General features: G+C 39.9%; 1 protein-coding gene across 1 annotated transcript; it reads right to left on the bottom strand.

Annotated features, from left to right (window-relative positions):
* Positions 1 to 4,594: 4,594 nt before the first annotated feature.
* On the bottom strand, positions 4,595 to 24,883 carry crbn (cereblon). The gene is made up of 11 exons (XM_085273937.1): positions 24,705 to 24,883; positions 24,333 to 24,445; positions 23,996 to 24,198; positions 22,579 to 22,728; positions 19,757 to 19,919; positions 15,693 to 15,755; positions 15,507 to 15,591; positions 13,837 to 13,952; positions 10,669 to 10,733; positions 7,790 to 7,921; positions 4,595 to 6,372 (listed from the first exon to the last, which is right to left on the bottom strand). The coding sequence occupies exons 1-11, from the start codon at positions 24,775 to 24,777 to the stop codon at positions 6,189 to 6,191; spliced, it is 1,347 nt and encodes a 448-aa protein (XP_085130063.1). The 5' UTR covers positions 24,778 to 24,883; the 3' UTR covers positions 4,595 to 6,188.
* Positions 24,884 to 27,482: the final 2,599 nt, after the last annotated feature.

The raw sequence follows: 27,482 nt of genomic DNA, 5'->3' as shown, positions 1-27,482 counted from the left end.
TTTGTTAGTGTCTGTTTGCCTTTATGTATCTACATTATTGTGATCAGCCAAAGATCTCCTTTGTCTTTTGTCTGCTTTGTCAACTTTGGGCACTTTATCTTATCTCGGCCTTAAAAAAAAGTCAAGTTGTTTAATTTTATGTTGCATTTAGTTTAGTTTTTGATCTTTTTGTAAATTGTTTTTCACATTTTGGGGGTAGAGTAAAACTTACATGTGCCCTTCACGCTGCATAAGCAGAAAAGGAATCCGGTGCATGTCCTCAAACGATGTCACTTGAGTCTGCATGGCACAGGCGGAAGAATGGAAGTTTTAAAATAAACAAGGAAGTTAGAGAAGCGTGAGCTTGTTAGGCATATTCTTATAATAATCAGAAGACTGGGGATATATGCTTGAACCCAAATTAGCTGATAAAAGCAGAATGTTTAAAAAAATCTTCATTTTGACATGATGGCATCAAACAGCCGCTGCAGATTTGTCTGCTGCACATCCATGATGTGAATCTCCTGTTCCACCACATCCCAAAGATTCTCTATTGGGCTGATACCTGGTGATTTAGGTACTCGGTCATGTTAGGGAACCAGTTTGAGATGATTTGAGCAATCAGACAATGGGTACAGTGTGGTCGTATAAGGATGGATGTGGTCAGCAGCCATACTCAGGTAAGCCGTGGCATTTAAACAATGCTCAGCTGATATTAGGGGGCCCAAAGTGCAAAGAAAATATTTGATACCATACCAGCAGCTATCCAAGGTGTTGTTTACACTAAATTCTGACACTACAAATGTCACAGCTTCTTTTTTCCCCCCAGTTTTCTGTTGTCCAGTTTTGGTTTGGTGACAGAAGAGGCACCCAGTGTGGTCTTCTGCTGCTGTAGTCCATCTGCTTCTAAGTTGGACCTGTTTTGCATTTAAAGATGCTCTCCTGCATACCTTGGTTGTAATGAGTGGTTATTTGAGTTACTGTTACCTTCCAATAAGATCAAAGCAGTCGAGCTATTCTCCTCTGATCTCTGGCATCAACAAGGTGTTTTCACCACTACTGGACATTTTCTGTTTTTCTGACCATTTTCTGTAAACCTGAGAGATGCATGTGTGGGAAAGTACCATCACTTCAGTAGTTTCCGAAATGCTCAGACCAGCCTGTCTGGCACCAACAACATTCAAAGTCATTTAAATCTGTCTCCCTTCTGATGACCAGTTTGAACTTTTGCAGGTTGTGCACCTGCCTAAATGCATGGCATTGCTGCAATATGATTGGCTAATTAGACGTGTGTTTAAAAGTGCTGAGCGGGTGTACCTAATAAAGTGACCTGTTAGCATATGTGTAATATATATAGATAGATAGATAGATAGATAGATAGATAGATAGATAGATAGATAGATAGATATACATACACACACAACACATACATACATACACACACAGGTATATATATATTTTTTACAATATGAAACTTATGTGAGAATAAAAACCTCACTTTAATTAATAATAATGAGTCACCTGTCATCAATTTGGACTAATTGTAAAAAAAAAAAAAAAAAGTACATTTACACTTACTCAAAAAATAATTAAAGCACTTTACCAGTTAGCCTATCAATGAGTATCTACATTTATATCTAAACAAATTCCAATAGAGAACTGTAGGGAGGATTTTCTATATTTACGTGATTTTTGTTGACCACAAATCGAGGAACGACTTTACAGAAACTGGTCGCAGACGACTAAGGAAAAAGCACCACCTCATCATCCCTTTCATAAAGGAGGAAAGAGAGAAACAAAACAACTGCTAAAGCCACAAAACAAGCTGACCAATATGCAAACAACAGTATGCTAAATATTTGTTTTCTGTGGTGTAGCAGTTTAAACATTTTCCTAACAAGCCTCCCCTCCTGGGAGGACACACAAATCCCCTGGGGGTTGCATCTGGAAGGGCATCTGGCGTAAAAATCTGCCAAATTAAATACTGCAGAGGTTCCTGCTGTGGTGACTGTGAATAATTTGTTTTTGTTTTGAATAATTTTTTTGTTTGTTTTTCAAATGGTCATCGTACGGTGCCTTCCATTTTTCGTATAAAAATGAATGAAGCTGTCTAATGTTTTACAGAGAAAAACAGGGGGGCAACATTCATGACAAAAATCATACCATGAGAAATATAGTATATGTAAGCATTTATTCTTGGAGGCATGGGTAAATTTTACTTATGGGACCTGTATTTTTGCTCAACTTATGTTAAATTCATAATGACATAGTGTAATATTTCATGTGTTTTTGTTCTGAGGGTGTATTAACCTCATTTAAGACCTGATAATGACCAGAAGATCTGGGATGAGGTGTTTTTACTTTTTAACCACGACCATAGGTCACGTAGTCCACGTGCGAAACCAAGTGAACTTTTTTTACTATAAATGCTCCTCTCCGATGGGCCCTCACGTTCAAGGCCACAGTGGCTGACAATTCTCCGCTCCCATACATGGACTGATTAGATTCTCACACGTGCTACAGAATATCAATGATCCTCCAGCCACTTGCATCTGCATAGTTGCACGTAGTCACATCTGCATACTGCACGCTGCAATGAAGGCGCATGGTAGTTGGTTAGCTCTACCTGCATGTTACAGCTCAGCAGATCATCTCAAAAACCTCCCACAGATGTCCTCTTTAGACAAACATGAGACAAGAGCTACTGCTTGGAACCTGCGTGTTTATTTAAATTTGTGGTACAACGAATGGCTTGGTGAAACGAGCAAAGGCTTTTGCAAACAGATGATTTATCCAGTGAAGCATCCAGGTTATAGTTTTTAATATGTGAGTGTAAATCAGACGGCATGGCAAACACTCAAATCAGTTATATGATGGAGAATGTCATCAAAAGATCACAAGACAGTCATTTAAATTTCTGAGCTCCTCTCAAAGCGGATATATCTGCTCGACGAAGTGTTTTGATATGAAATATGAAGATTATGAGTAAAAGCTTAAAAAATAAATACTCGGAAGCTCACATTTTCAGATTTTTGAGGGAACAGCAATAATATGAAGATTGGTGATTGGATTACATCTAGATAAACTATTAAATAACAAAGGTATTTCCCCACCAAGTATCAATACAACTCTGTACACTTCATGTTTCAGCAGTAAGAATAACAAGGAAGAAATTTGAAATTGTAAGTTGCTCCCCTTTAGAGAAATAGATTCTTTTTTTAAATTGGCTTGTTAGTTTTTTTTAATGCTGAGAGAAATATGACATGTCTGTTAGAAGAAAGCCCAGAACCAGCTGCTGGTTAGGTTAGCGTGAAGACTGGAAACCAGTGAGAACAACTAATGTGCCTCTGTCCTAAGGCCAAAACAAAAAACAAAAAAAAAACAAAAAAAACAACTTTGTACCATCATCTCCTTTCTTTAAGGTTTAATAGTTAAGTAGTAATATTATGAGCCTCTGCCTGATTGAACCACTAATCTTGCTTTTCAATTTTTGAGTTAAATTACTGTCACATACAAGCAGTTTCCTCCAGCTTTCTGTTTAACAGGCAGTGGATGTGGCTTAAAGTGGCAATAATTACTTTAAATCCTCATTAAGAAAATGTGGATTACATAATGTACACATTTACACATTTGCCTGACAAGCAAACAATCCCTGGTTAAATCCCAGGAGGAGAAACATATCCCTTTGGGGTTGCATAAGGAAGGGTATCAACTGGAAGTCAAATATTTGGTGGCCCCCTTTGACTGATGCAGCAGCTGAAAGTAGCTATTACAATGTAGTGGCTATCAGAGGCTCCAATGATAAAAATTCTATGACTCCATCCTGAAAGAGCAGAAAGTATACTTGATTTAAACATGGCCAAGCACCTTCTGTCCCTTAAAGGACTTCTCCCGTTCCTGGGCAGCTTCTGTCTCATGACGGCTTTCTGGAAGACCTGTTTGGATCATTTGTACATCATTTGAGGGTAGGTGTAGCCAAATTTAAATGGGATATGTTCCTCGAATGTTTGGCACCAGTTCGCGGAGGTCTCTGGCTCTCACTGGATGAAATCGTAAGCAAACACGATGTTTCACCAAAACCCACAGGTGTTGCATGTGGTTTTAATGTTCGTCTGCAAATACTTCCTATACACTAGCCCAACTTGAAGAAAAATTGTGGCTTGAATAAATTAGCTGCAGAGCTGAGACAACTTTTACTGTGAAGGTGAACTTTCTCTATTTCCTGTCTGTGTCACACTCAGACACTTAAATTCAAACTACAACCACAGCAATATGCTAGCAACCAAAGCAATCACAAGGAGATTTTGGTCAACTAGTTGGCAGTTTTTCTCCTGGTGCCTGCTGGTTGCCATGGGGTCACTGAATAGGCCTGCACAACTGGATCTTTAGCAACCACTTCCCCAGCAGCTACCATTAACCCCCAGCAACCACTCTTAATCAGTCAGGAAATGCTCATTTTTCCCTTGTAACTGGTGGTTGCTAGATGGTTGCAAACCAGTCTGTAGATGCGCATACTACTATAGCTTGCACCAGGCAGCAATAATAGAAGACTGCAGAACAACCAGAGTAACAATCAAGGGTAGAAAGAAATGGGGGGGGGGGGGGGGGGGGGGGGGGGGGGGTTAAACAGAAAGTGTTGCAGTTTTTGCAGCATTGCTGGAAGGGTAGAGGGGTAAAGTTAAAATGTATCTATTGCCAGTTTAATGTGATCCACAGACATGAACAATGTTTTCCTCTCTCAGCAGAAAAAGTGAAGAAAAAGACGCGTTTATCCAAAAAATGATGTTCTCTATCCAAAAACATGTCATCAGACAAACATTCGAGATGATTTCTCATTGTGTTACTCAGCTTACTCATAAAAAGATAATTTCCTAACAAAGAATCAGCAAAAGAGTTTTGCAAAAAAATAAATAAATTAGACTCTACAAACAGTCGGTCGACAGCCATATAAACAACAAATACTGCCTCAGTTTTACCGTACATAAATACAGACGTGAGCCATTACCCTTGCAACAGAATCCTGAAAACTGTCACCCTACAAACCCAAGAGAATATTAAAATAATAATAATAATAATAATAATAATAATAACTCTTAAATCTTATCATCATTTTGCCTTTCTGAATCCGATTCCTCGCACTTCAAAAGACACCGAGCTGGAGCGTAGGCACACCATTTTAACATACCACGCGTGAACAAACTAAAAGAAGGGTAAATGCTCCTCTTGCTCTGTCTCAGTGGGCTTTGACCTTTGATAAACAGTCTGCCGCAAGGCACCAATGCATCGCTAATTTTCACTCGTGCAATCAAAGATGATGCTCGTCTCCAGATGGGATAATGAGTCTCTAGTGAATACAAAACAGACACAGATTATATCAGATATATTACACAATATCATTATTGTCACTTCAGTTTCTTTTGTTTCGAACAAAACAAATCCACTGTGATAACAAATTGCAGTTTCACCAAACATCAATGAATATGTTAGCTTAATTTCCAACCTTCTTGCATACAAAAATACATCCGCTGTAATTCCAAAATTCAAAATATCTCCTATCGTGACAGATCTACACATACATGAGTGCACTCTCTTTCTAACAGTTTTCTCCACCGGTCTCTCGCAGCTGATAATAATATTAGAAATCCTATCTGAGAAACTCACAAAGGATCTGAATGCTAGACTATTAAATTACTGTGTGCGGATTTTACAACAGCTTAAAGTGGCCATCGCAGCTTGCCGACGACATCTCAATTTTAGCTGCATGCAGCCAGCTAAGACAGAGGAGAGGAGGTGAAGGTAAAGAGTATTATGCATTCAGCGTCCCCCTGTGGGTCTGTGTGTTCTTCTATTTGGAAAACAGCTGGAAAGAGGTGCAGATCAGGCAGCTGCATGCTGGGATCTTAACCACATATCATGGTCTATTCTGCAAGTCTCAGTTTGACTCTCACTCTAACAGACTGCTTTCAACCTCGACACTGCCTCCGCATTTTAAGAACCTTTTAGAATAATAATTACATCCAGCCTGTTCAAATATGCACTTAAAAATTGCCATCTGAAGGCCAAAATGACCTTTCTGCTAATATGCTGAATTTGTTGCCAGGGGTGACAGGCATTGTGATTGAAGAAACTGCAGCCAGACAGTGGCTAAAGATGCAGACTGTGGGAAGTTTGCAGGAATTTTCTGAATGAGGCAAATAGATGGTCTGGTATCACAGACAGAAGAGGCGAGAACCCTCTCTGCCCTCCTCCCCTTCACTCTGTGGGATACGAGGGAGCATGGCTGAACGGGTCAGACCCCAGAAACGAGGTGGAGACAAGTCCTTCTTGGTGGCTGTGAACTTCCAACCCATGTGGGATCCGCAGGTTCGACACTGAGCAATCGTCCAGGCGTACCTGAAAGCAATTAAAGTGCCACATTTTCACATTTGTGATCAGTAGTGCATACAGTACTGTGTATACTTTTGGCACTTTGCTACAAGCAGAAAGCCTGAAGAACTGTTGCTCAGGACCACTTTAAAAATTACAAGGAGGTCCGGCTCTTTGGAGGCAAGAAAACAATGCAAATAAAAAAATAAAGTGCAACTTAAGACTTATGCACTGTACTCTATTGCCGCATGATTAGATGACTTCCAAGTTCCAAGTTAATGCCAACACAGTCCTCCCTGTGAGTGTGCCATAAGAATAGATTCAACGATGTCTCAGTAAAAAACGCGCCGAATCACATGTACAGTAAAGGTGAAACATACAAATGAAAACTATGTACAGAAAGTCAAATATACCTTGAATTCACATAACTAAGAAGTTCACAGTATTACTCTGTAAGCCCAGAGTCAAAGCAAAAACAAAACAAAAGCAAACCATGTCTCAAGAAACTTCTAGAATAACTCTGTATTATACTGGAGTAGCCCATTTTATCATGTGGCAGAAAAAACATAAGTAGTGGTTTGCAACTACAGAAACTGTTGATTTTGCTCATCTGTGTATCAATATTCAGAGCATGCACAGCTGCTGGAGTTGTTTATGTGTACATCTCTCAGATGAGTCGGAATGAGGTCAGATCACGTTTGCACTGAAAAGTAAAATTGATCTAGAAGTCATTTGTGTCCAAACTCATTCCTCTTAAGAGTGTGACTGTTTTTGTCTGCGACAGAACCAAATCACAAGTCCCACTCTGGAGTCTGATTCGCCTGGTCGAATCTAAACCTCAACTTCTAAAACTCTGAAACAGATTCTTACAGGTCTGTTTAATTCTGTTATCATTCACCAAATCTCTCACAGTGTAGTTCAGCGATACAACCTTAAAAATATCTTAAAATTTTAAAAGAAAAACTGACATTACTGTCAGCATAAAGTGCTTTGCACAGGTATCATGTTGCAGGAATTTAAATTGGGTTATTTAATTACTAAATGAGCCCAGTGACAGCCTGATGGCCTGTCCAGGGATTACCCTCACTTTTGCCCTATGGCAGGTAGGACAGACTAACACCCTGTGACCCTGAATGGGAAAAGCAGGAGAAGAAGGATGAGCGGATTATTAGTGTAAGTAATTTGGAGGCTTCACTGACTGCAGAATCCAAGATTGCACAACCTGAACATGCATAAAGAGATGCACCATTGATAACCAAGTTGACACAAAGTACAGTACAAAGCATTTTAATTTCAGGCACTGAGCAGTGTCACAGCAACTTGCAGCTACACCAGATGCCATTAAATTCTAAGCCCTGGGCTGTGAGGTATCAAGAGATGTGTCTCTTACTTAAAACATCCATTTATGGAAAGCACACTCATGCTGTATGCTAAAAATATTTACCCTGGAAACCAGCTGTGCAGCGTAGATGGCCTTCCAACCAGGTTAAGGTTGTTGGCTTTGTAGACAGTCAGCGTTTCGTGGACGTAACCGTGAGGGTTGACGTACGCAGCCATGGGGCCGTACAAGGACAGGCTGCAGAGAGAGGCAGAGAGAGAGAGAGAGAGGCAGGTGGAAAATGTGTGAATTCAGTAAACTGTTGAGCCAAAACAAAACATCATGAAAGTGAGACACTGAAAATGAAAAGGGGAAACGGGCTTTAAGAGGTCTAAAATTGAAAATGCCAAAAAGTTCAGCTGTGCTCATCATTTTTATATTAGCAATGAAGACAAATTTTCTGTCTTCATCGTTTCCTTCTTAGAGCATTTTAACTCTTTTGGGTAATGTTTTCAGTGGAGCTTCTTAAGAACTTTGAATCTCATCTGTGCTATTTTCAGCTAAGCTAAAAATGCAACATAAAACTGCAGGCGTACGCATGACTCACACAATTTTAAAAACTGAATGCTTGACCACTAGATGGAAGGACTTTGGCTCTGATATACCGTGAAGGCATTTTACTGGCATGGTTGGTATCCACTTCCTGCCTTAGTGGGAGAAATCACCTCTCTCCTGTTGGTCATGATCTCTTTCAGAGTGACAGAAGAATATGAAAATAACATGAATCTTATGCTAAGACCTTAGCACCACCAGATAACAACCCATTTGGTCTGATTACACAGTGGCATCATTAAAACAGGGAGAGAAAAAAAATGAGGAAATGTCTTTTAGAGGAGTGGTGTTCATCTCCAGGACCAGTGAAGCTGTTATGTTAGGCTGAGGTTAAGGCTTCTTATGATGGGGGTTTTTTTTGCCTTTATTTGTCATCTACCTTTAGCTGGAGGAGAACATTTGCTCCTTTTCATGGAGCTAAGAGTGAAATTTGGAAACTCAAAAGGACTGCGCAAAAGTTTCAACTCATCCCTGGAGAAAAATGGGAAGAAAGTGCAGTGATTTATTAAAACATGTGCAATGATACAATGAAATACAGTATCTAAGGTAAAATAAGAGTTTGTAAAATGAGCTTGAAAGGCAATATTTACTATGATCACCTTTATACTTCAACACAGCCTGAACTTACTTATGAAAGCTTTCTTCTAATTTATTTAAGGAGTCTTCAGGAATAGTTCTCCAGGCTTCTTGAAGGACATTCAAAGAGCTTCTTTGACTGTCTTTTGTTTGTGCTGTCAAGATTACCCCACACTGTTTCAATAACCTGGAGAGGCTAAGCCAAGGCTGATATCGTTCCATTGTGCATTTTTCAAATTTGGATTCGTCTTTCAGACTTTCCGATATTGTTCATCTGCTGATGTTACTTCAGCCTGTCATTTCTTCTTTTGTCCTGTCCAGTTTTCCTACATTTCTTTAAGGACAGACCATAGACAATGGCAGGTTTTCCTAATATCTCTTTGCGAATCACCTTGTTGGTGCAAAAAATACTATTTTATGCTGTAAACTGTATTATCTGTGGCATTTATTATAGAGTCAACAAAAACAAATGTGATTAAATTATGTGTTTTGTAGTAGGCTGACAGTAACAAAGTACCTAAAGACGCCATTTAAAATTGGTTGTTTGTATTACGTCTAGACACAATACTGGTTCATCACTTGAGCTAGGTGTCTTTTTTATGCTTGAATGATCCATAGGTCAGTGTTACGTGGCTTAATAAATAAAAACATTCCTCTCAAAATGGTCAGTTACAAGGTTTACACTGAAACGGAGTGAAAATGTCGAACGGAAAACTTCCAAAGACCTTCAGAAAAGCCTGAAGAACTATTGCTTAAAACAACTTGAAAAGGTTACAAGAAAGTCTGGCTGCTTGGAAGCAAAATATAAAGAAATGAAGATGACTCGAGACTTTTGCACAGTACTGTAAGTGGTAAAATTGTAAATTGACTGATTCTTGTATAGCTCTTTTCTACTCTCCTGGAGTACTCAAAGCGCTCTATACAACATGCCACATGCACCCAATCACACCCATTCTCACAAGCACTTTCTCTATACTGAGTGCTTCCTAACTACGGTCACGCACATTCATACTTCATTTTCAGTCAGTCTTTAAAGCGGTAATTTGGTTACATTTAATGTACTTCTGCTCTGGCATTGAAAGAAGATGCATTAGCACCATACAGTATGTAAATTCGTCAGAGGCAGTGCTTCAACTATTAGTCTGCTTGCCTCTCTCACACATAATCACTCACTGACTCAAAATATATGGATGACAAAACAGAGAGTGCACTTTTCTCATAAACCCCTAAGAATGTTCTGGGCAATTTCATGACTGTTCAAGGTTTTTTGTGTCACTGTTGGACAAACAGATTAACCATTACACAGCAAACCGTCAGAAAATGACATTATATAACAGTGTGCATATAAGAGAGTGCACTTAGACTGTGTGAGTGAGGAGGTGTAGAGAAGCACCACTTACTTTCCTGATGTAATCCCAGAGTTTACGTAACTCTCAGACAGACAAATTGGTCTTAACTTTGACGTGCTAATAATTTCAGTGATTACAATGAAGAAAAAAAAAACAAGAAGAACTTGGATAATAAGACCTAATAAAACTGTCATAAACCTCCACCCCCAATTATGCCAGCTGCTCCGGAAACAACTCAAAAAACTATAAAAGTCTACTACACTCCATTATTGTTAAAAGCAGGAAAAACTGCCGACTTGAACATGGAAATCTGTGAAATCTGTGAAGTTGGTTACATCATCTTTTATTCTATTACTGAATCCAAATTTCCAGTGATGTGAGAAGGATGTTACTAGTGCTGAGACGGAACCACTATGTGCTGATCACTATCAACTACTATTTTAACAAAAATCAAAAACAAGCGCTCACCTGAAGATCTCATTTTTTGTGGTGATTTCCGTGTCCTGGCACTGTTTACAGCACAGCGACGTGCACTGAGGAGGAGGAGAGAAAAGAGGGTTTTAACAATATGTATACATGTCACATATTTTCAAAGCAAAGCGTCCACTGTTGAGGCTCATTGAGGGCGTTATATTAATCATGCCATTCGTCACGCTTCCACAAATGCGACTCAAAACATGGCCCGAGCTCAGGTCACGTCAGTGTCGTTGGTGAGAGGGATTATTATCCTCAATCAGAAAGAAGGGACAACAGATAATGGGCAAACACATTTAACGAGCACTTCACAAATCAAGCTTCAGCTTCTGATTCAACACAAGTGCGACACACTGATCACTGTTTATATAAACATGCCTGGAAAATCATTAACATTAACTTACCATCCTCCTCCTGAATCAGTCATCTGAGCTTGCTAACCAATTAGATGTTTGTTTGTTTTTCTAATTTTACTCCTTATTATTTGGATTTGGCTAACTGACTAGAGCCACACCTTTTTTTCTTTTTTTTTTAAAACCATTTTTCATTCACAACATAGAAAACATGTTAGTAAATCAGTCTGTAAATGACTAAGAACTGACGAGAGGAATGTTGTCCTATTCTTCTCCGAGTCATTTGATGTTACGTACTGTATGTTTACACTGAGGAACAATTTGTTGCAGATTGGTGAAGGCCAGCCCATCTTTACTTCTGAGGAACTCTACCTCTCTAAGGTGCTTTTTTAAAAAAAATGTTATACCCACTCATGTTACTGGCCTCTTGTCAATTTAATTCATTAGTTGCAAAATGATTTCTTTTTAGTACCTTGCTTCCTTTCCCAGACTTTTTTGTTTTCATCCCAGCTTTCAGAGACATGGTGCTGCCATCAAACAGCTTAACATATCCTCTTACCCCAAACGGTCGCAGCAGATGGCCACCCCTCCAGGCCAGCCTAGTTCTGCTGGAGGTTTCTCCGTGTTAAAAGGGAGTTTTTCCTTCCCACTGTGGCCAAAGCGCTTGCTCATAGGGGGTCATATGATTTTGGGGTTTTTCTCTGAATTTATCATTGTAGGGTCTACCTTACAATATAACGCGCCTTGAGGCGACTGTTGTTGTGATTTATATTTAATATTTTTAAGTACCTTGATTGCAATCTTTTTTTTTTTAATTTGTTATTAGATTAAGACCCTGATATCATAGTGTGAGCCACTACGATATCAGATGTGTTGTCCATTCAGAGAGCCGCCGGTCATGGAAGAAAGGTGAAGAGCATATCAGGATGATTTGTGATGGAAGTAAAAGGAAAGGTGGCAGTGAGATCGGGTGTGTCATATACAGTTAGGTCCATAATTTGTTGTAATTAAGCACCTTTACACCACCACAGTGAGTTTCAAATTAAAGAATCAAGATTGTAGACTTTGAGCTTTAATTCCAGACGCTTCAAGTCCTGCATTAACTGTGTGGGGATTTCAGCCATTTTTATACAGTCTCCCATTTTCAGAGACTCAAAAGCAACTGAAAAAAAAATTACATAATTTGAATAAGGAGCCTAAAGTCTAAAACTCATGAAGAAGACTCTTGATTGGAGAACCTGACAGAACCTGACTTAGTTAGATGATCTTAACTTACATATATTACATATACTTTATTTCTCATTAAATAACGGGGAAAAGGCTTCAACTAGCCTTGTCAGTCAATCGTCCAGTTCATTTTGTACCTCTGAAAATGAGGGACTATGCACATAAATTGCCAAAATTCCTAAACAGGTAATACAAAGCTTTCTGTAAAAAACCTTTGAATGAAAGCTAAAACGCTGCACTTCAATCACTTCAATCTTGAGTATATAAAATCCACTATGTTGGTGTACAGAGGCAAAATGACAAGAAATGTCACAGAAACTTATGGACTCAATTGCAGGTTCGAGATAAAAGGTCAGGAAGCAGAACTGTAGGTAGTTTCTCATGCGAAGGAGATTTACACTGGGAATGAAAATGATGGACAGGATTAGGAATGAGCATATTAGAGGGAAGGCTCAGGGACAAAATGGAGAGGAAGGAGAAATGATGGTTATCTTTAAGAGAAGGTTATTAAAGTTTGAGCTTCTGGGCAAGAGGGGGAAAAAAAGAAGGCACAAGAGGTTTGTGGATGTTGTGAGAGCAGACAGTCAGGTGCTGGACATGTGACAGAGAAAGACAAAAAAGACTGGGAGAGATGAAAATGGATGATCGACAATGTGGAATCCTAATGGGAGTATCTAAGAGAAGAAGGAGTAAACAATGTGTGTTTGATGCTGATGAAAGCCCCGTGAGGGTGTAACCCGTCTCCGTATTAACCAATACGCTACACAATATAGGAGCTTTAATGCAACTCCTCTCCTTCCCTTCTTTGATTTTACTCTCATTAAGCACTCACACATAGCTTTTTGTCATCCTCTTCAGATGAACACAAACAAAGTAGCTATTGCTGTTCTCCACTGAGCATGTGTGGAACATGTCTTCCTGTGCTCAAGTATGGCAATGACTGAAGAGGGCCTGAAGAATAGTCTCTGTAAATAGCGGACCTGACTAAAGGGATTAGAAGAACAGCTACCAGACCAGAGATGATTTCAAATCATCTGGAGTGGGAGTTAAATGTTTTTGCCAAATGTAACAATTATGAAGCAATTTCAATCGCAGCAAAGTGATGAAACCACTGACCAGCATAAGTGTCCTTACTACAAAGCCATACTGCTAACACGGCTAAAAACAACCTGTGACTGCTTTGGCCCACATGACTGAGTAAAAGCAGATCTACAGTGGCCAGAGTGCTTTGTTTTGAGTTTTTTTCTTTAATTGAAATATGGATAGCTCTCTTGCTGTGTCCAACCTCTCCTTAAAATCAGATCAACCCCTTCAAGGTGACAAACAGCTGATGTTCACTGCATGCTAAATACCGGTCCATTAACCTTAAATGCTGCAATGGCTGCTTTTGACTCTGAAAACTGAAATATTGCAGCACTAACACATCTGTCAGCCCCCGTCAGACATGGTTAAATATAACAAGACACACCAGAGGGACACTGTGTGCTCAGTAAAGCACAAGTAGGAATCTTATCACTGCATAAGACAAATTATGTCTGAGGTTTGGGGCAGGTCAGCGAGGCTGTTGGTGACTTTTACTTACCCGATCCATAATGTCTAGCTCACAGCGAAGTCTCTGGATGGCGCTGCCAATCTTTAATAGCTGGAGCCGCAGAGCATCATCTATGGGCAGACAGGCTGCTACTCTGTAGGAGAAATCTGACAGAGCGTAGACAGAAGGACAAGAGAGCGATGAAATAAAGAGGACAGAAAGTACAACGAACACAAACAAATTGCGAGTGTGCATGTTTACATACAGATGAGGACAGAATTATTAGCCCCCCTAAAAAAGTAGTTCCCAATAGGGATTGCGTACCATATTTTACTTTGCACACAGAAACAAAACAATTTCACAAGAAACAGAAACAATCAGGTGAAAATTATTAACCCCCCTGATGCTAATAATCTATTGCGTATCCTTTTTTCTGGGTAACACCTTGCAGATATTTGTTGTGGTTTTCACACACGTCTTCTGAGCAATCCCAGCCCATTCTTCTTTGGTCAATCTCCACCACCCCCTCCTCCTTCTGGTCTTCGGTACACAACATAAATTTTCATTCGGATTCAAGCCAGGGCTTTGTGCAGACTAGCCAGTAATGTTCACTTTGGTCTTCTGATAGCAATTCTTCACCAGGAGCCATGTATGTTTTGAGTCACTGTGCTGGAAGACAAAGCAATGACCCAGAACCAGTTATGCTGCTGACTGCTTTCTTTTAAAATCTCCATGTCTTTCTTCTTTATTCCTTCCACCTTGATGAGATTCCTAGTTCCAGATGCACCGAAGAATCCCTACATGATACTCCGACCACCATGTTTCATTGTGGTGCTCTCTGGGCTGTCCACCGCTCTTCTTCCTCCAGATATAAGCAACGTTTCTGTGGCCAAATAGTTCTGCGTAATCTTTTTCCAGGTTGTCTTTAGCATATTTCAGTCTGGTTTAAAAGTGTCTTTTTCTACAGAAGTGGAGTTTTTCCCCTTCAGCAACCTTGCAGTCCATTCCTGTGCGGCGTTCCAGTGAGTGTCCTTTGATCCTACAATTTCTGACTTTGCTAAATCATTTACTAGTGTCTCTGCATTTTGTTCTGGGGTCTGGGGGGGGATAGCTCAGTAGGTAAAGTGGTCGCCCCATGATCGGAAGGTCGGCAGTTCGAATCCACTTAACGGCTACCCTGAGGTACCCCTGAGCAAGGTACCGTCCCTACACACTGCTCCCCGGGCGCCTGCTTAGTGGGCTGCCCACTGCTTCACTGAGTGAATGGGTCAAATGCAGAGAAAAACAAGTAATTTCCCCATGGGGATCAATAAAGTATCCATTATTATTATTATTATTATTAAACACATCTCTCACTAGTTTTCATTCCAGAGCCTTTGGAAGCCTTTTTGGCTTCCTGCCTCTGCCAGGCTTGCTCTGTATTAATAGCTCTCTTTGAATTTATTATTGATACGTCTCACTCCAGTTCGTGACTCTCAGAAAACCTTGTATATCCATCTCCTGCCTTGTGACCATCAACAATTCCTTTTCTTAAATCTAAACTTATTTTATTTTATTTTTGGAACAACACTTTCTCAAGTGACATTCTGCAAAAAAACTAGTGTGTTTAGAAAAGCTATGTAGAAATTCCCCTTGACTTCATCACTTTAATAATAGGGGAGGTAATAATTTTGTCTGCATCTGTACCTGTACCTTCTGGAATAAAATCAACATAGTCTGACCTACTGCATTCGCCGGGAGGGAATCATCCTTCAGATTCTCATCCCATTCATGAAGCTGTTTCTTCACCCTGTTCATGAGCGACTCCTGTGAGGTGAACCACCAAAAGCCGAGAAATCTTGGTTTATATTCATTTGTGTGTCATGTTTATATATAGAGGAGGAAGTGCCGCGGGCTGCAGTACTTACTGAATCATAGAGTGCGTAGACCCAGGGTGGCCATGGCGTCAGACTGGCACAGTGAAACTTTCTCTGTGGTCAATAACACATGTATCACTTAAATCAAATCTAATCTGATGATTATGGAAGCAACACAAGATCCGTCCCTTTGTCATATAGAGAAGTAAAAGTAGCATGTTCCAGGTCACGGTTTTGCACATGGGCTACTTTCACATCCAGTGTTAATGTCACCTGCACAGATACCTTAACATGTCATCTACTTATTCTCCTTTAACAGTAGACATTAACATTTTCTCCTACTAAAACAATCTAACACCTGCCAACACATCTGCACTAAGTCACTTTCTCTACTGTTTTTAACTGTATTGATTTATTTCACATCTTTACATTATGAAACACATCAGCTGCAACAACTAGTCAATTCATGTGAGTGAACTGGATTAAAATGAACTATGTACTAACTAAACACACCATAGGTTATATGTACAGGTTGTATTTGGAAATGTCAAACAATAAAGATTAGCATGCCCAACTCCAAACATGCTGAACCATAAAAATATCAAGCTAATTCAGCACTCAGTTAAATGTAGGCAGTATTTAATATTACAAGACAGAAAAAAGCCGCTTATCTTTTTTTTTTTTACCACTTACAGTTTATGGAGGTAAAAATCCCAGAATTTTTGGACAATGACACATTTTTTGCAATTTTGCCTCAGTACTTCATCACAACAGATCTGAATCAGACAATCAAAATGCGTTTGAATTGGCAGGATTTCAGCTTTAATTCAAGTAGTTTTACTAACTGCATTAACAGTTTAGGAGTTAGAGACGTTTTTATCTTGGGTTTTTTTTTAATTGTTTTTAATAACAATTTTCAGGGGCTCAGAGGTAATTGGACAATTGAATGTTAATCAGTATAATGGGCAGATAAGGTCTCTTCCCTCGTTGGCGAGATGTTGTTGGAAGTGAGGGAGGCCATCATTAGACTGAAAAAAGTAAATAAACCTACGAGGGACAGCACAAACTTTAGGTCCAAATCAACAATCAAAGGCCTGAAAGACCACAGACGACCCCTACCAAATGATCATAACCAAATTAATTTAATAGCAACATCTGACCAAGTCAAGAACACTCAGTGAGATACAGTTGCATCATTGTCAAAGTCTACAATTAAGAGATGACTTCATGATTGGGAAAGGAGGATTTACAAGAAGGTGCAAACTACTGGTTACACTAAAGAACAAAAACACTGATAATCGCCAATGGTATGACTCACCCTAGTAGCAGAGACACCTGTGGGATCAATTTCAAAACCCTACATGAACTTCTTCTTGTGTTACTGCGTTTAAAAGATTTTCAGAAAACTTGACCTTGGGCTCAAACTCAAGGTCGTTGAGATTTTTTATTAGCTGCACCCACTGTATTAAATTCAAACATTGCCTCATTCTCGAGTTATCACATTCACAAACTCACAATCATCCCGCTAACTGTGATGACGACAATACCCCTTCAGCCATAAGAGGACAGATTAGACTTTCCCAGAAAACATCTAAAGAAAACATCTAAAAGAGCCCGCGTCGGTCTAAAATAAGTTCTTTGGACAGATGAACCCAAGAAGAACTTGTACGAGCTAGGAAGAGAAAAGTATGGAGAAGGAAAAAAACAGCCCTTGAGCCAAATCAAAATACATCTGTGAAACATAGTGCAGGAAGTGTCATGATACAGGCATGTATCGTTTGCCAGTGGAACTGGACCACTAGTGTTTATTGACGATGTGACTGCTGATAGAAGCAGGAGGATGAATGACTGATAAAAGTGTACAGGGCTATGTCTGCTCAGATTCAACCAAATCCTGCACTTCACACTGCAAATGGACTATGACCCAAAGCATACTGCAAAAGCAAGCTGAGATTTTCTCAAGGCAAAATATTTTAGATATTCTTCGGTGGCCAAGTTAGTCACCTGATCTCAACCCAACAGAGCATGCTTTTCAGTTATCAAAGACAAAACTAAAGGCAGAGAGAGCCAAGGTCTAGCAGAGGATCTCAGGGGAGGAAACAGCTTTTGATTATGTCCACAGACTTTCATCAAGTATTAAAGACATTCCATGTAATTAACATTATGTTAGTTTGTCCAATTACTTTTAGGTAGTTAATGCAACATTTTAGGAAAAATTGTGATTTGATTTAAAATCTACTGTGGTGGTGTAGAGAGGCATAATCTTTTTTTATGTCACTGTCCAAAAACCTTTGGATCTAACAGTATAGGATTAGGGTGGGATTCAGTGAAAAGGATTCAGGTGAAAATGCTCATTTTGCTCATGATTCAAATGGAAACTTCACCACATATTTCTAGTAATTCTTTGAATGTATTTCAGGTCTTCACTTTCACACAAAACTAGACTTTGATTATTTAGTTGGTCCGCGCAGGACCTGACAGCTCGAGGGTCGTCAGGTCCTGCGCGGACCAACTGTGTGGGGTGATGGAGCACCTCTTCAACCTGAGCCTGAGGTTGGGAAGAGTCCCACAGCTCTGGAAAACCTCCTGTGTTGTACCAGTGCCAAAGACTTCACGCCCCAAGGACCTCAACAGCTACAGGCCGGTGGCTCTGACATCCCACCTGATGAAGACCCTGGAGCGGTTGGTCCTGGCTCAGCTTCGGCGCCTAATAAGCTCATCACTGGACCCACTTCAGTTTGCCTACCAGCCTGGCATTGGAGCGGATGATGCCGTCATTCACCTCCTACATCGTTCCCTCGCTCACCTGGAGACCGCTGGAAGCACTGTGAGAATCATGTTCTTTGATTTCTCCAGTGCCTTCAACACCATTCTTCCCTCGGTTCTAAAGGACAAGCTGGTGAACTCTGGAGTGGACCATCACCTCACTACCTGGATTTTGGACTACCTCACCGACCGACCACAGTATGTGAGGACTCAGGGCTGTGTGTCGGACAGGGTCGTCTGCAGTACGGGGGCCCCACAGGGAACGGTTCTGGCTCCGTTCCTCTTCACCATCTACACTGCAGACTTCTCCCACAATTCCACCCAGTGCTTCCTGCAGAAGTTCTCTGATGACTCTGCAATAGTGGCAAAATAGTGGACAGCTACAGGTACCTTGGTGTTCATCTGAACAATAGACTGGACTGGACTCATAACTCAGACGCCCTCTACAGGAAAGGGCAGAGCAGGCTGTACCTGCTGCGGAGACTCAGGTCGTTTGGAGTGGAGGGCCCACTCCTGAAGAAATTCTATGACTCTGTGGTGGCTTCTGCTATCTTTTATGGTGTGGTCTGCTGGGGCGGCAGCATCTCTGCTGGGGACAGGAAGAGACTGAACAGGGTGATCCGAAGGGCCAGCTCTGTTCTAGGATGCCCTCTGGACCCAGTGGAGGTGGTGAGTGACAGGAGAATGGCGGCTAAGCTGTCATCCCTGATGGACAACATCTCCCACCCCATGCAGCAGACTGTGACAGCACTGAGCAGCTCCTTCAGTGGGAGACTGCGGCACCCACGGTGTGGGACGGAGAGATTTCGCAGGTCTTTCCTCCCCACTGCTGTCAGACTCCATAATAAAGACTTTAACTGATCAAGCACACACATCCATACATATCCAATAATACTAAGTGCAATAATCCTTTCTGTCATCGTTGTATTTTTACTCAGTTGTATATAGCATTCGTATTCTATTTTTATCTTATTGTATATTTATTTTATTCTACTGTATATAGTATTTTATTTTATTCTATTCTGTACAGTTGTGTACTGTATTTATTCTTATTGTATTCTAATTTTTGCCTCATAACTTTTGCACTGTCCACTTCCTGCTGTGACAAAACAAATTTCCCACGTGTGGGACTAATAAAGGTTATCTTATCTTATCTTAAACAGGCACCGACTGATCTGATGTTTTACTGAACAGTTTCTCAAAGTGGAAAAATACATTTTGCATCTTAGATGAGGAAATTCATCTTAACTTTCTTGTCACTGTCATCTGATTCAAACATCTCCAAAAGTAGAAACTGTTACTTTTAGAAAGCGCACACAGATTTCACGTTTGTGCATGATTCTCTGTACCTGTTTGTAGTTATTCCACCAGCACTGAGCCTGTTTGCAGCTCTGACTTGGAGGTTTGGAAGAAGGGTGCATGTGGAGCCTGGACAGAGGCGTTAGCTGCACAGCGGAGAGGGGGTCTGGAAGGATTCGTTCTGGAAGGATCTGCACTTTAGCCTGTTTGATCCTGAGAAGAGGAACAAAAGCAGACAATAACAAAGACCCGTGACACAAAAGAAGGGAAATGTGAATGATGACAGCAGAATATGACTGAAACTGAGCAGGCGAATAGTAGATTAAACAAATGGTGCACTGGCCAAACGCTACATTACAGGATGTTTGGATCATTGAGGTGATCACAAAAAGGTGCCATCTGGGTTTTTTCCTCACTCGACAATAAGAAATATTTTGCCAGTGCCCGACACAGATTATTCTCAGTGAACTTCGTGCAGAGAAATACAAAGCAAAGCCAGACCACAGAGAAACAAGAAACGCTGCCTCACAGCTGTAGGGCTAAATCCATGTCTGTCCAGACTTGACCTTTTAATCTGATCTAAAATATAATTACTAAGCCATTTCATCTTAGAAATATTACAGGGAGGATGTTTACTGAAATAGAAAGAATAGACAGAAAAAGTACAAAGTATATTTTAATTTTAAACAAGAGAAAGAGCAGACTGCATGTAATTGAGTGATTGATTAAATGCTGTATTTTCCAAGAGTCACAACAGAAGGTCAACACAATCATGGCAACCACTGTATGTGTATTATATAACCTCAATTAGAGAAAAGGAAAATGCCTTAATAAAGCCTCATTTTTATGGACAGTATGTGCCGATGATTTCCAGGGAGGATGTGGATTAATATGATCTATTACATGACTTCAATAGATACATCTTTATCAATGCTTCCTTTGTTTTCAGTCCAAAAAGACAATATGCTTTGCATTTACGCAGCTGCACTGAACTCTGGAATAAGTCAGAAACGTAAATCTGTTGTTGCAACAGCCCTCTTCACAAATTTCAACATGTGAGGATGATTCTAGAGGCGGTGAAAAAAAATATTGCAAAAGCATAGTATTGTGATTGTGATTTTGTGTGGTGACATTGTATGGATCTGGAGACACTAAATATTGATATTTTATTAAATACAATTAAAATACTCTGGGAGTACTATGCACGAGAGGGCATCTCATGCATCATCATCCTGTGATAATGTTAGCCAAGTAAACTTACATTATATAAGATAAGAGATAAGATAAGATAGAACTTTATTAATCCCTCGGGTGGGTTCCTCTGGGAAATTCGACTTCCAAAAAAAAAGCACAGCAACGACCGAAGTTACAGTTACAGAATTGTTATATATATATATATATATATATATATATATATATATATATATATATATATATATATATATATATATATATCATCTCAACCGAAAAACCATCCAACACTGGACACACTTAGCTTGACAAAGCTACTTCCAAATTAAAAGCAAGCTAATGACTCAGTGACGCAAGTAAAAATAGGACTTATGGTGGCGAGATGGTTGCCCAGAACTTGAGTGTTGCACAGTCATGACCACTTGTGCAGTCATAAGGCAAATGCACAGATCACCCAATAGGAGACAACCTTTCTGCAAACAGTCACATTCTGATTTGAACTGACTGCAGTCACTCACAGAGAGATTGTTAAAGGTTTGCACAGACATGCTGTCTAATTTATAAATGCAGACAGTTTGCCATCAGTCTGAATGAGTCTTTGTCAATGAGCACAACTCGAGGGGACTCGACACAACTGGCTGTCAGCTGGTTGTATTCTGGTTTTGTTCCAATGGAAGAGGAAGACTGCTGAGCATAAATGTAATAGATAGATGTGAATTTCAGTTTATGTAGACAGCAACAGATATGCAAATTTCAATGATTTACCATTGAATTATTAGAAACAGACTGCGTGTACTTGCCAACTTGCCCCATTCAAAGGTAGACTGATTACAGACTTTTAGTGATAAGTGTTGTTATGTTTGACAATCTCATTTTGCAGCAAAAAGAAAAAAAAGAACTAAAATGACATAACATTATCTTACTGGATAAAAGGGATACTTTGCAGTTGATGATAAATTGCAATATACAGTATGTTATTAAAATACACAATATTTTGCAGAATGTTCAAAATCATAATAATCTCATATTGTGTAGTCTGTTTACCACCTCTTGGTAATATAGATAGGTATAGAGCTGACATCACCTCTACACATCCACATGCACATCCGCGCGATGCTGAATTGCTGTAATCTCTGGTTTCCACAAGCAAATGTTTTAAGAAACTACATTTCTTTTAAGTACATCTATTAGAGACAGCCTCCATGCTACTTGTTTTGAAGCAGTTTGTGACGCAATAAAAACCTGTGTTTCTAGTTGATTTTATCAAGTGTTAGATTGCCCCCTAGTGGTCAAATACTGTGTGACTGTTGACGGTGTGTCTCTGTGCCATTATTGACATAGTTTTCCTTCTCATCTAAATGTGTTTCTGACTAGTTGTCCGGCTGAAAACCTGCAGGTATGCAACTCCTGTAGAAAACAGCTGTCTCACTAAATGCAAGAAACAAAGTTTCCTTTTTTTACTGCAGAAACTCTGAATTAAACAAGAAAAATGTTTTGCACCCATTTTCTGTTCCACAGCTGGCTGCATTTTTTTCCTTTGCATATATTTGATTTCATTTGGCATTTTTTAAGGGTTATGTGTGGCTTTGTTGATTTGTCGCACATCTTTGAACCAGGGATTGGCAGTAAGAATTCAGCCCCCACCTTTGGTTTAATACTTTATGAGGGAACTTCAACTTACCCATCTGCTTGAGTTCTTATCTCGTGGACCTTAAATCGCTGCCTCCCTATAGCCTTCACTTTGACTGTTTCAATGCCGTACTCCTGCTCCTCTCTGTATGCATAGATTTCAGCCGTAGTTCCAAACTCTGCATCCGGCTCACCTGTATCGCTGCAGACACACATCAGATGCAGAAATTGAAATGAAATGCTGAGAATTATCCACCAGTGACCCACAAGAAACAGTTTACATAAAGAAGAGTCATGGAAATTTGCAGCTGTGGTCACAAGGTTACACACACACTCAACGTGGACATGAATGCCATAGTAATTTTGGCTTAAAAAAAACAACAACAACAAAACAAACAAACATTAAAACAAGAATTAGAGTACACAAGCCTGAATTTATCTGGGATTTTCTATAACCCATTTTCTATAATCCACAGAGGATCTGCCACTCTTCTTGGCAGAATTGTTAAGAGTGCGTTTCAATTCATTGATTTCCTGGTATGGACCTGGCTTTTAAGTGTTGTTTACAAGTTTTCAATTGATTTGAGGTCTTTAGAAAGACCATTCCAGAAGCTTTTACCTGCTTTAGCCATTCCAAAACAAGTTTTTGTGTGTGTTTGGGATCATTGCCCTGCTGAAAGATGCAATTCTATACACATTTTAACCATCTAGCTGTGAGTGAGTTAAAGTTGAAGAATTTAGAGGTGGTACACTTTCATTATTTCATGTACTTTGTGCCATGTACCAGAGCCACAGGCAACAAAACAAACCTGGACCATGATGCTATCACCACCATATTTATGCAGCTAGTACTGTGTTACTAGGTTTGCAGCCTCACCTGACGCCAGTGTCAGGTAAATAACATGTGACCACACCCTCATGCAATCACCTGAGGTGCAGGAAAATCTAAACACCTGTGCCACCATAACAAATAAACAAAACATAAACATTCATTTTGGTTTTATAGTGAGGTCCTTGGACTTTCCCATTGTTCTAAGTATTGGTCAATCCTGGGAAAGAGACACTACCAGTTGTAGTCAACCGTGATCAGAAATGAGATATTAATAGACCTAAGACTTGTCAGGTTAAAAGACACTGCATAACCTTCACATATTTGAAGATTTAAGTGAGTGTGTGTAAGCCAGAGTGTATAACTTTAACCCTCCATGGATTAGAGAAAATCCAAAAATAATTTCAAACTTCTGATATATGTTTTACAATCATTCAACCCTGGGGGAAAAAAACAGTTCAAAGACATCATTAAAAGCCCAAAATTGCAGTGACATTCATGCCTATGATGAGTGTGTGCAACCTTCTGACCACAACTGTATTTTCTTCAAATGAAAACAAAAAAATGCTTTCCATTTGTGGGAGTTGTGCATCTTTCCATGATTGCCAGCATACACAGAGATTTTAACAGCATCACACACCTGTGTGCGAGCACAGCAAAAGTGCGGTCTCTCTGGATGACGCTCCTCATCATGCTGACCTCCTGCGGCCTGAAGAGCTGCAGAGGCAGCGTCTGGCCCGGCACCAGCATCACAGCTGTGTGTGGCAGCACGGGAATGGTCTGACAGCTGTCGTCATCGTGGACCGTACGGCCATGAAACTCCTCCATGTCTGAACCCAGGTACTGGCACACAAAAAGGGGGTTAGATTAACACAGCAGCTGCAGAGAAACTAAAACTCTGAGAAGGATCACATGCATGAAAGCAAATCATGTAAAAAAAGATGTTAGAATAAGAGGGATTGTGATGCATGACTCACTGAATGTGATGTGGGAAGACTAGGGTCAAAGGTGATGATGTTGGGCTTTTCTGCCTCCTCACTGTCTCGATCTTCGGTCTCCATGTCATCCTCCTCTTCCTCCTCCTCATTGTCTGTCACAGCGCACAAGTGTACACAGAGAGGCTAAGTTAGGTAGCTCGTTGACAAGCCTTAGACGTAAAAGCTTCACCTTAATAAATCGCACTGATGGCATAATTGAAAAGAAAGCGAAAGCAGAGGGTTGAGACAGTGAGAGTGATCACTAACAGTGGCCTGCTGTGGAGGTGTGTTAGCTAGCATTTAGCAGGAGGAAGAGAAACGCACTGTCCCGGTGAAAACACCGAGCAGGCTTTCGGTCAGCTTAACGGGTACCTGGTAAGAGCTGTAACTGGTTCCCCATGTTGTCGTTGGCGTTGTCTTCCCCTCCACCCCTCTCGTCAGCCATATCCTTGTGTTTACAATACTAAGTCTTCTTCTACGGCGTATCAATGTGCAGGACCCGGTGGAAATATAGCGCCCCCCGGCGACATCGCTACATAATGTACACTGTTGAAATGCCATTTTACTACGGTGGCCCCGAGGGGCCAAACGAAAGCAGAATAAATGCAGCAAAAGAATAAAAAAACACGTCGGGGGAAAAAATAGAGAAAAAAGGAAACAAATTAAAAAAGAAATTAGAAATAATAAATAAATACAATTTTTTAAAAATGGCTCAAACGCGACAGCCAAAAAGTAAAATTTTTAAAGTAATTACTGGGTTTTATCTCACTTATTTGTGCAGCGATACAAATGTTCCAATGACAAAGATCATGAAAAAGTTCAATTTGGCTGCATGTCAGCAAAGTTATCTGACATTAGTGATGTTAGTTAGTACTTAATGCAGGTTCCACTTGCTTTTAAAGCTTTTACTTTATGATGCACGCCATTCAAAGATCGACTTTAACGTTAAAAAGACATTACGATTTTATGAATAACTAATGCCAGAATATTCACAAACAGAACAAGCTGAAACATGTAAAAAGGGTGTGAATGCTGCATAAACATTAGCAGACGGCTGTGGAGGACAGGAGGACCTTGACACTGAGCTTAAAATCACTTTTACAGCCCCGCAAAAACAGCACGATCAATTACACTAATGTTAATGTTAGTTCGGTTATTTCGGTTATGCTGCCTTAGCTGGTTCTGTTGGTGGTGTTGAGCCATATTTATTTTAAGAAGAAACAAGCAGACAGTTCACTTGTTAAGTTAAAAGAATAATAGTTTATTCACAGGACCCAAACATTTGGCCAGTGTACAAACTTAACCACTTTATACTTAAATTTAGCTCTCATCTTATTTAGTACCCCTAATAAAATAAATACTAATAAAACAGGAAATACTCCCTGTGCTATTTTTGTACTAGTGTATATAGCCTGAGCCTGTCACCTTTCTGTCTGTCCTGCACCTTTCCCTTCTCTTTTTCTTTCTCTCTGATTGTAAAATAAAAGTATGAACATGTATTTATAAGTTAAACTTGTGTTTTAATCACACGTTTGATTTCCAGTCTGAGAACTAAGAGTGTTGAGAGTCAGGACAGACTGCGTGACATCTTGAGGAAGAAGCTGATAATCCTCCACAGAGCAGAGTGGCACAGGAGACGGGGAAGAGAGAGAGCCAGGAAACGAGCAGCTTTTATTGCCCAGTAGTTCCTGGTTGCCTAGAGCACACTAACGTAGTTACACACCTTATAAGAGGAGCCCACAAGAACAAGGGCGACCTAGCTGTTTTGTGGCTTGACCTGACAAATGCCTGTGGGTCTATCCCACACAAGCTGATTGGGCGTGCTCTACACCTCCACCATGTTCCCAGCAAAATCAAGCACCTGATCTTGGATTATTATGGCAATTTCAGACTGAGGGTCACTTCTGGGTCAGTGACTTCAGACTGGCATCGCCTCAGGAAAGGTATAATAACAGGCTGTACCATCTCAGTTATGCTCTTTGCTCTCGCAATGTACATGGTGGTCAAGGCCGCTGAGGTGGAGTGTAGAGGGCTGCTAACTAGGTCAGGACTGATGGCATCTCACCATCACGATGCCATCAGTCCCAGGGTGCAGGTGGATGTTATGAGGTCTTGAGAGTCTCATCTCAGGGGCAAGGATGAGTGTCAAACCTTCCAAGTCAAGATCTATGGTGCTGAAGAAGGGAAAGGTGACGGACAAGTTCCGGTTTTCAATCTCAGGAACTATAATCCCGTCCATAACGGAACAACCAGTCAAGAGCTTGGGAAAAATCTTTGACTCCAGCCTGAAAGACTCTGCTGCCATCTAGAAGGCAAATGTTACTGCACTAAATTCTGTAACTAAATTACAGTTACAATGATGTCGTTACTTGTGTTACAAAGGTTCTTCAGTTATCTGAAGACCAGTTGGTTAACAGTTGGTCGTATTTTACCCAGTAGGCAACGATCTGTAAATTAATTTAAATTATAAAACTCAAACAGAGATATATAGTCTTTCTGTGTATACTTATAAATTTAAAAAAAAAAAAAAACAAACTCAAAAACTTTGGGATGCATATATTCCAGAAATCCACACATTCTGAATGAATAGCTACCATTGATAGGTACTATTCAAGTTAAAATTACCACACTTCTTAATGTCCAAAAGCTAACCTTATCTTCTGTGAAATTTTTCAGTTTTCAAAGCAATCAGATGGACCAGACTGGACCGTTTGGCAGGTTACTTCATATCAAACCACGTGTTTGATATTCCTATAGTAAACCTTTACAGTCCAGCAGGTTTTGAAAAGAGAATGAGATAACGATGTAGTTTAAATTAGAATATACAGGAAATAGGGCATTTCATTTACAGTGGCATATACAAAGGGAAAGTTACTACATTTACTCAAATATTGTCAGGTACTTAGCCTTGAATACACTGAATAGTGACTTTCTAATCCACATCTACTCATTATCAGTGTATATTAATGCCTGCAAAGGGGATATTTGTCCCTTTCAATACATTTCATACATTTTGCAAGAAATTTAATAGTATGAAATTTTAACTTTAATAACATGTCCATACTTGATCTTTTCATTCATAAAGTTTATTTCTAATGAGCAACTATGTAGCAGATTTTGCATTATGTCATTGGGCTAAAAACAAAGAAC

Source organism: Mchenga conophoros, linkage group LG5, assembly GCF_057382185.1.
Source record: "Mchenga conophoros isolate Kocher_MC1m ecotype Shallow Benthic linkage group LG5, M_conophoros_male_GT1.1, whole genome shotgun sequence".
Taxonomy (NCBI): domain Eukaryota; kingdom Metazoa; phylum Chordata; class Actinopteri; order Cichliformes; family Cichlidae; genus Mchenga; species Mchenga conophoros.
Note: the sequence above shows the minus strand (reverse complement) of the source record. Positions and strands in the feature narration are given on the sequence as shown.